The sequence below is a fragment of the Macrobrachium nipponense genome, chromosome 8 (genome assembly GCF_015104395.2).
Source record: "Macrobrachium nipponense isolate FS-2020 chromosome 8, ASM1510439v2, whole genome shotgun sequence".
In the NCBI taxonomy this organism is placed as follows: Eukaryota; Metazoa; Arthropoda; class Malacostraca; order Decapoda; family Palaemonidae; genus Macrobrachium; species Macrobrachium nipponense.
The window spans coordinates 1225272-1236028 of NC_087203.1; the positions used below are offsets into that span (position 1 = coordinate 1225272).

A 10757-nucleotide genomic window follows, 5' to 3' on the forward strand; every position below is an offset into this window, starting at 1 on the left:
AAGAGTTCATTTTTGGCTCCTTTTTTGTCATTGCCTGAAGTTTAGTATGCAACCATCAGAAATGAAATAAAATATAATTATCATATATAAATATTGGAATATGAATTTCATATATAATTGTATACAAATCGCGCTATGAGCAAAACGGTTAAAGCTAATGAGTTAATTATTTTTTCGTTGTATTGTACACTAAATTGCGATGAATTTGGTATATGACAAATTGTAAAATGATCAAAGCAACACAGAGAAAATATCACAATATGATGCATGAATTCATAACGCGCAGACGTAAAAAAAAAAAGTTTTCAAAAATTTACCATAAATCGAAATATTGTACTAGAGACATCCCGTTTGTTGCAAAATGAAGGCAATTGATTGAATATTACTAGACTGTAAGTGTTGTAGCTTACAATTGCAGTTTTCGACCATTTCGGTCGAGTTAAAGTTGACCGAAGGTCGAATTATTTCTATTTATCGTTATTTATATGAAAATATTTCAAAACTAATAAAAGCTACAACCATGGGTTGTTGTTTTTTGTATTCTACATGAAATTGCGCACATTTTCATATATAAAACTTTATGTAACGGCTAATTTAAACTGGTGCAAACATTACGACAATCGGACGAAAAAATTTCTGATTTTTTCGTAAGAGTTATCGCTCGGACATAAGGAAAAAGTTTTTTTTCATAAATTCACCATAAATCGAAATATTGTGCTAGGGACATCCGATTTGTTGCAAAATAAAGGTAATTGATTGAATATTACTAATATGTAATAGTTTTAGCTTACAATTGCGTTTTTCGACCATCTCGGTCGAGTCAAAGTTGACCGAAGGTTGAAATTTTGGCACTTATCGTGATTTATATGAAAATATTTCAAAACTGATAATAGCTACAACCATGGGTTGTTTTTATTGTTGTATTCTACATGAAATTGCACACATTTTCATATATAAAACTTTATGTAACGGCTAATTTAAAATGGTGCAAACATTACGACAATCGGACGAAAATATTTATGATTTTTTTCGAAAGAGTTACAGCGCGGACGTAAGGAAAATTTTTTTTTTTCATAAATTCACCATAAATCGAAATATTGTGCTAGAGACTTCTAATATGTTGCAAAATAAAGGTAAATTATTGAATATTACTAGAATGTAAGAGTTTTAGCTTACAATTGCGTTTTTCGACCATTTCGGTAGAGTCAAAGTTGACAAAGTTGAAATTTTGGCACTTATCGTTATTTATGTGAAAATATTTCAAAACTGTTAAAAGGTACAACCATGAGTTGTTTTTTTGTTGCATTCTACATGAAATTGTGCACATTTTCATATATAAAGTTATGTAACGGCTAATATAAAATGGTGCAAAAATTATGTCAAAGTGACGAAATAATTTCTGAGATGTGTCGCTGATACTTTTTAGCGTGAGAAAAAAGAAATTCACGCTTGTGCGCCTGGGTAACGATAACAAAACAATAGCTTGATCCGTGAACTCCCAGCATCCCCCAAGGTGCATGATTCAAAAGTTTTCGTCTAGTAGGCCTATAACTATTTTTCTGCGAACTTCTAAAAATACTTTTTTCGTCGACGTTTCGTACGTTGGTTCGGCACCAGACAGACAATTTTCGTCAACGTTTAATACGTCCAATCGGCGTTAAAGGGTTAAGCAGCTGTGTCATAAGATCATTCTCAGAAATGTTATTCTCTCTCTCTCTCTCTCTCTCTCTCTCTCTCTCTCTCTCTCTTTGATGTAATCTGTCATCAGATAAGGCGCAGACCCACTATTCCCCTCCCCCTGTCATACCCTCTCTCTCATTTCAAGTTCATCTGCCTGCCTCTCACACACTCGATATTTTTGCCATAGAGGTGTCAGCAACCTCTAGATTATCATCAAAATCACTTTCTAATTCCATTAGAAGTAAGTTGATGAGATTTATGCCCAGAGAATACTGCCTGCTGGCCATTATTGATGAGAATTGCTAAAAAATGCAAAAACAGAGAAATTGGCATTCGAAGGAAATTGGACCAATGGCAATATAAGGCATCTCAGCCACAGCCAATGGCATGCATATGGTACACACACCATCCACCAACAGTGTCCAGTTATACAAAACATTACCAGTATCAGCAGTGATAGACAGGAAATCACTACTTAATGACTTTGCCTTTCGATCGCCCCACACATTAAAGGTGAGTGGGGGTCGAGCTCGACCCGAGCAATTCTCAGAAAAGGGGTAAGGACAAAGGCAAGGCAAATGTGAGTTCTAACATGATTGTAGTGTGTGTTCTGCTGGCCTCTTGCAGGTTGATCACACCCAGTTTCGAGATAGATGATGATTTATGGGAAAAAAAACATGTTTTTGAAACACTCCTCGGGTCGTGCGCGACTCGTCCCACCTATTCAGGGTTAAGGTTCTTTACAGTGTCCCTTCAGCCCCTAGCTGCAACCTCTTACTTTCCTCCATCTCCTTGCAATTGTTTCATAGTGCAACTGCATGGTTTTCTTCCTGTTACACCATTCAAACCATTTTACTTTCAATTATCACTAGTATCCCTCCCAGTGCTGAATGACCTCATAATTCCCAGTGGTTGGTCTTTGGCCTAATTCTTATGTTCCAGTTCCAATTGTCCCTGATGTCAATCCTTAACTGGAGGAAGGGACTGCTTAGGGTGGTTACCTATATTGGGCAAGTCACTTGGCTTACCTTTAAAACCAGTCAAGTTTTCTACAGGTTGGGTTTACTGTCCTTTGCCAAGGGCTGCACTGTCCCATCATCCCTTGTCGTTGGGGTAGTCAGGTATATGAATGTTAGGTAAGATACATAGAAATAATACCAATTTTTCATATTAAAGCTGATTTTTTCTAAACTTACCTAACATTCATAATACATACACACCCAGCCTTCCCAGAGTTCATTTTGGGTAAAATCCTAACTGAGGTATGGAAAGTAGGTCAACAGAAAGATGAGATAAGTGCATAAAATCAGTATAATAATACCTTTCAGCATAGCCAAATTGTAATGCAGTAATATATGTTATTAATAATGTATTATTTATTAATAATGTATGTCAAAATAACTTTGTCTTTAATGAAGAGACGTGAAAAAATTTCTTTCAAGTTAAAACTAATTTTTCTTTTGATTTTTTAGATTAATGGTGAGTGGGTCTTCAGCCCTGCCAATACCAGTTTTGGACAGGTGGCAGCACATCACAGGTCACACCTTGTTGGAGAGATATGGTATGACTGAAATAGGAATGGCTCTTTCTAACCCCCTGAAAGGATCTCGGAAACCTGGTAAGTCCTGAAAGCATTAAATGATGCTTCTTCATTTAATCCAAGATCAACTATTCTCCCAATGTTAGCTGTTTAGTACAACCTGTATGGCTTTTTCCACTTCAGTTGTTATTTTCTGCCTTGGTGAATAAGAAAAAATTATATTAATATTGAAAGCTAATACAGTCATGGGGAATGGAGTTCTAAATCACCTATGTATATTTGAACAACTATAGCTCGTGATGGAGCTATTCTTATTGGTTATTATCAGAGTTCCAGTTAGTTTTACACTGTTTAGCATAATGATTCTTTCTCTTACATTTGGCACACATTTGACCATATGCTGGACACATCCTAATTTTATGAGTCCTGCCACAATATCTGTAATCTTTTATTTCCTTGGCATCACTGGACTTAGGCTTATTTCGTGGATTTGTGTACTTACTTTTCTTCTATTCAACAACATTAACTTTATCTTCTTCAGTATGGCTACTAGCCATTTGCTGCTTTTGTTGAATTCACATGTCATAATATTTTACGAAATTCACAGCCCTTTCTAAGGCTGTTGGTTTTGTATCCATCTGCACAAGATCCAGTAATTTCTCCCTTGCCTTATCCTCTTGTAAATTAAGGTTAAATTGATCCCTGATCATTTCTTCTTCATTATCATGATTGTAAGTTTTGCATAAAATTCTTAACTGAGGTATGAATTGGTCACAACTTTCATTGGATTCTTGTTTTCGCTTGAGAAATTTGTATCTGTCCAAAATTATATATGATCTGGGACTGCATTCTGCATCAAATTTCTTCAAAACTTCATCTATCTTATATTTATCTCCATCTTCATCCCAAGACAGTGTATTGTATTTTTCAACCCTTAATTCTCCTATAACATGCAAGAATGTTGCTATCCTTCGTCAGTCAGCTTCCATATCTAAGCCTATGGCAATTTCATAGTTAATAAAAGTTTCTTTAAATTTCTTCCGTTTGAGGGCTACATTAATACTTGCACTAAAGTCCATAGGACTCGGTGGAGTTAGCTGTATATTCATCTTTATGGTATAAAGATGAATATACTATCTCATTAGAGAAAATTCTGCATGTCGGCAAGCGGCTTAGCCTAGTACATCAACCAACTGGTCCGGTAATTTGTAAGTCATCACTTACCGTCATTTCTTCCTTAATCCAGCTTATTCCTGACTCCATATTACGTGTTCTTATTGATAAGCTGAGGGTAGTTAAAACTAGTTCATTATACAGATTACCAATTATGTATACAACTTTGACGAGTCAACATTGTGTAGAGTGGGGGAGATGCGGAAGACACTCTGGTAATAAGAACCACTCCTGACACCATGTTACGGGTACTTATTGATAAGCTGAGGGTAGTTAACACTACTATGAGATTCAGGGCCCCTGTAACACGGTTTTTTCGCAATAACTTTTTATCTATGCATTTCATAAATATAACGCTTATTCAGAATACACATTATATCTACACATAAATTTTGACTGTACGTATTCTGCATTACGTAGGTTGAATAAATTTGGTACTTATAATGTAAAAGTGACTTTTTTTGAAGACGGGCCAACTTACTCAGAGAAAAGGTTTCGAACGCACTCGTTGCGTAACTTATGACAGCATTTTTTTCCCTCTTTCTCGATGGATGATTGGCTATACGTTACGAAGGCTAGACCTCTGGCAATAATGACAAAAATTTAAATACAAGCAAAGCAGTGCACCTTTATGAACTCTGAAACCTCTCCACTGATAATTGTCATAATGAACAAACCAACAAAATATGTTAACCCTTAAACGCCGAAGCGGTATATTAAAAATCGTCTTCCGTGTGCCGGGGGGGTTTCGGAGTGACGCGGAAGCGGAAAAAATATTTTTTTTAAAAATCACAGCGCGCTTAGTTTTCAAGATTAAGAGTTCTTTTTTGACTCCTTTTTTTGTCATTGCCTGAAGTTTAGTATGCAACCATCAAAAATGAAAAAAATTATCATTATCATATATAAATAATGCGATATATGATAGCGCAAAAAAATTTAATATATAATTGTATTCAAATCGCGCTGTGCACAAAACGGTTAAAGGTAACGAGCTAATTATTTTTTCGTTGTAATGTACACTAAATTGCGATCATTTTGGTATATAGCACATTGTAAAACGATAAATGCAACACAGAGAAAATATTACCACAAAATGATGCATGAATTCTTTTTTTAAATTCACTATAAATCTAAATATTTTGCTAGAGACTTCCAATTTGTTTCAAAATGAAGATAAATGACGGAATATTACTAATGCTGTAAGAGTTTTAGCTTACAATTGCAGTTTTCGACCATATCTGACGAGTTAAAGTTGACCGAATGTCGAATTTTTTTATATATTTTCTTTATATGCAATTATTTAAAAAATGAGAAAAGCTACAACCTTCAAATATTTTCTTTTGTATTCTACATTAAATTGCACACATTTTCATATATAAAACTTTATGAAACGCCTAATATGAAAAGGAGCAAATATTAGGAGAATGCGACATACGCATTTCGGAGATTTGCGGCGGAGAATCGGCGCGCGGAGGGAAGGAAAAAGTTTTTTTCGAAAATTCACCATAAATCTAAATATTGTGCTAGAGACTTTGAATTTGTTTCAAAATGAAGATAAATGACTGATTATTACTAGACGGTAAGAGTTTTTGCTTACAATTGCGTTTTTTTTACCATTTCGGGTGAGTCAATGTTGGCTGAACGTAGTTTTTTTTCTAGTTATCGTGATTTATATGCAATTATTTTAAAATTGAGAAAAGCTACAGCCTTCAAATATTTTTTGTTGTATTTTACATTAAATTGCACACATTTTCATATATAAAACTTTATGAAGCGCCTAATATGAAAAGGAGCAAATATTAGGAGAATGTGATGTACGCATTTCGGAGATTTACGGCGGAGAATCGGCGCGCGGAGGGAAGGAAAAAGTTTTTTTTTTAAATTCACCATAAATCTAAATATTGTGTTAGAGACTTCGAATTTGTTTCAAAATTAAGATAGATGATTGGAAATTACTAAGTGGTTATTTGTATTTTGCTTTACGCCCAGAAAAAAACATCAATATAAATAAATATTATATGTATATATATGTATATATAATTAATATTATATATTATAATATATAGATATATATATATATATATATACTATATAATATCACATATACTAGATATCTATATAGATACAATATATACTATATATATATATATAGATATATTATATATAGTAATATATCTTATAATATATATATATCTATACTATGTATATGATGTTTATTATAATGTATGTGTAATATAATATATGTTATATAATATATATTATTAGTATATACATATAGATATATATTATATATATATTGATTTATTTATATATAATATATAATATATAATATATATATATATATATATATTATATATATATAATGTATATATATATACATATACAATATATTATTATCTATTAGATATATAGTAAATTATAATATTAAATATATATAATATATATATTTATATATATTTATATATATATATATTAATATAATTATATATATATATTGTAATTTATAGTATTATAGATATATATATATATATTATAGCTATATAATATATATTATTATATCAAGTATATATAATATATCTTATATACATATATATAATATTATATATTATTATATGTGTTATATATTATATATATTAGATAGATATATATATATATATTATATATATATTTATATATATGGGTGTGTATATATATAGATATATATATAGATATATAATATATATATATATTATTATATATTATTATATAATATAATTATATTATATATATATTATTATATATATATATATATAATATTACACTTTTCGATTCTGGTAACAAAATACATAAATAAAAGGAATGCAGGTGAAACTTTTTTTTTTTTTTTTTGCAAAAAATGGAATAAAATATATCATGCATCAATACATACAGATATATAAAAACTTGTAATAAATATAAAAGTAAATATAAAAAAAATGCAGAATACTCACTCGTAATCCTGACTCTTTGTACTTCTCTTGTTTTCTCCCTCCTCCATTGAAGAGTCTTGCATCTTTTTCCTCTCGACATGATGAGGTACAGGTGGAGGAGGGAGACGCGCGCCCTTACTGCTGATGGGCCCTGCGGCCCTGTGCGCCCTACGCTGTCGGCTGATTAGGCACACTCCAATAAAAGACCGTATTGTGGTATTTACGGTCACACTCCCTTATCCTGCAAAGAGCTACTTTGCAGGTACGACAGAAGAACCGGGTGTCTCTCCTTCTGCCATCCATATGGCACACCCGGCACCGTTTCTGCCTGCACCCTTCTAGGGCCTCCAGTGTGTGATCCCCTGCCTGCAGCCGACACACAGGGTCCACTACCCGACGAGAAGCGGTGATGGCTAGGCCGGCAGCAGGGGCGTCGGCAGCAGGGCGTCGGCAGCAAGGGCGTCGGCAGCAGGGGCGGTCGGCAGCAGGGGCGTCGGCAGCAGGGGCGTCGGCAGCAGGGCGGCAGCAGCAGGGGCGGCGGCAGCAGCAGGGGCGTTGGCAGCAGGGGCGTCGGCAGCAGGGCGTCGGCAGCTGGGCCGTCGGCAGCAGGTTGACCGAAGTTGGCCCTCCTAATATCTGCCCTATCCTCTAGGGGCAGATCTGCAGCTCGGGGCAGGGGGCCAGTGATGGAAGGCCACTCATCGGGATTGAAGTTGATGAGAGCATTCCCGGCTACCTGGAGGAACTGTATGTGGGACAACCTCCGGAGATCGTCACCGTGGTACCCACAGTAGAGTATGTAGGTATTTTGGACAGCCAACTGAAGGATGTATTTGAGGAGCTTCTGTTTCCACCTCCTGGTTCTCCTGGCGAAGGGATAATACTGGATGAGTTGATCAAAGAGATCAACTCCTCCCATGTGCCTGTTGTAGTGCCCAATGACAGTAGGCCGCTCGAGACGAAACTGCTCAAACACAACTCGGCCCTGTCGACGTGTCTTCTTCCGCTGTACGTGTCTCTCCTCTTGCCAGATGTTGCAGATAGCTAGCGTACCTCTTGAGGGCATTCGGGGCCCCACGTACTAACCGAAGGGTACCACTGACGTGCACGCCTGCTTCTTACAGTTCCTGGGCCAGGGATACCGAGTCATAATGATTATCCATAAACAGGTGATATCCCTGGTTACGGAAACGATCCTCAAGACTGAATACAGTGTCACACAGCGTGGAGAAGACCCCGGAATACACTGAGAAGTCCACGACGTATCCAGTGTTGGACTCGGTAATAAAAAAAAATTTCACTCCATATTTCTTCGGCTTCTTAGGGTTATACACTTTAATACTTAGACATTCTTTTGTAAGGCATCATCCCCTCATCCAAAGAAAGGTTCTTTCCAGGAACCACGAGAATTCTACACCGTTCACGAATGTATTCCAACACTGGGCGGATTAGGAGGAGGCGATTGCGGTTATTCTGGGGTATGACCCTTCGGTTGAAGGCGTTGAAATACCTGTCCAATGCCAGGAAACTATCACGGGGCATAACGCTGGGCACATTGGGCGTACTTAAAAAAAAATTCTGCCTCCAATATTGCCTGACTTGGCAGCAGGCATCATGGAGCCCCAAAAAATGCGCCATGTCGGTGAGGTTGCAGCCCCGCCAGCGATACGACAATGTCGTGCGTAGTTCATAACGGCAGTACCGAGCGTAGTCCACCGACTCTGCTACCAGGTACGCCAGCAATTCCCGCGTAAGGAACAGCTGGATGAACCCCAGAGCAGTGAGAGGAACAGGTACGGTGAGCACAGGTGTTGCCGTGAATGGGTGCATGTTAGGTGGGGTGGGGTCCTCCGTCCACCCCTCGTCGCTCTCGGACAACCGACCTTGCGCGGGCACGATTTCGCACACGAACCCCCCCCATTGGCCCATCTCCCTCACTTAGGCCTTCGCTTTCAGTATCGTCATCCACGATAAAACTAGACCCCATATCCTCAGATTCCCCCTCATATGCACTAAAACCACTAAATTCGAGCTCACTTTCGGGATGTGAGCCTCGAATGGACATTGGGGGGAAATATTCGTCATCACTGACATCGGGACTGATGTCCTCATCACTAGATGACCATCCGCCATCAAAATGAGGACTTGCGACATATTCCCGATCAAGCTCCGATAAGTACTCCTCTATGTCCCTTGGTTGGAGGCCTCCCAAATTCCTAAGAATGCCCCTAAGGACGCCCCGATGCTTCCTAGGGGTTACTAAAGGCACACGAGACACACGTGATCCTAAACCACTTTCATACACACGTGGCCGCACAGAATGGCGTTGAGGCGCCAGGTCATCTTGGGTGCTTGGTCCTTCGCCAGCATCCAAGTCCAAGATACGCCTTACACGATCCCTTCCGACGGGTAAAATGTGCCTTTCGCGGTCCATACATCGTTGAGACATCTCTATGTACGTCCTGTACCTCCACAAATATTCAAAGTCTCGCACAAGTTCAGGAAAACTCTATTGTGACAAAAGATCGCTCTCGGACAATGCGGCGCTGATGCTGACTGATGCGAGAAGGAGGCATTTCACACATGCGCACCTGGGTCACGCTTCTAAACAAAACAACACCTCGATCCGTGAACTCCCAGCATCCCCCAAGGCGTGTGATTCAAAAGTTTTAGGCTGGTAGGCCTATAAGTATTTTTCCGCGAATTAAAAAAAAAACTTTTGTATGTAGACGTAAATTACGTCCGGTTGGAACCCAAGAGACAATTTATCTCGACGTAAAATATGCCCAATAGGCATTTAAGGGTTAATAAATACAAAAACACTTCGATTATTAGTCTAACTCCCAAAATAAGTGTCCTAAGAAAGTACAGTCTACTTTATAGGTCACAATCAGATTGACAAGATGTAGGGAATAGTTGGTAATTTTCAAAACATAATAGACAAGCTTGATTTGATAACTGCTATATCCAATGTCAAGCAATTTTTTTTTATTGGCTATCTACCTATTTACTGAAAAAAAAAGCCTGTACCGTATTTTGGGTTTAAACCTTCACCTCTAATTATCGTCAGAATGATGACTTCATGAGGCTCCACCCACTTTGGCCTCGTCATAATTCCGGATAACACTGAATGCTATCATGGGCATTGTTGGATTAGAAAATTTAACTTCTGGCTATAAAAACTCATTTCTCGAGTCGTTGTAAGAAGTGCTAAATGATCCTCAAGGATCCCAGCAGTTGGCCTAAACATTTAATTTATGTATATTACTGCTATTACTACAGTAGTATTACTACGCTAGCGCAGATACTCCACCCACATCCATGTATCGTTCCGCCATTCATAAAGTCTTTATATCCAACACGGTCGTACGGCCTAAAGAAGAAGAAAAAAAAATTATATCGGATGATCCGTTGGT

At 37.2% G+C, this 10757-nt stretch overlaps 1 protein-coding gene across 2 annotated transcripts in view; it reads left to right on the forward strand.

Annotated features, from left to right (window-relative positions):
- LOC135222580 (malonate--CoA ligase ACSF3, mitochondrial-like) overlaps nt 1-10757 on the forward strand; it is a 405816-nt gene that overhangs the window by 184979 nt on the left and 210080 nt on the right. For both annotated transcript variants that reach the window (XM_064260655.1, XM_064260654.1), the window contains one exon: nt 3153-3298. In XM_064260655.1, coding sequence (XP_064116725.1) covers nt 3153-3298 — 146 coding nt within the window. The remainder of the gene's footprint in view (nt 1-3152; nt 3299-10757) is intronic.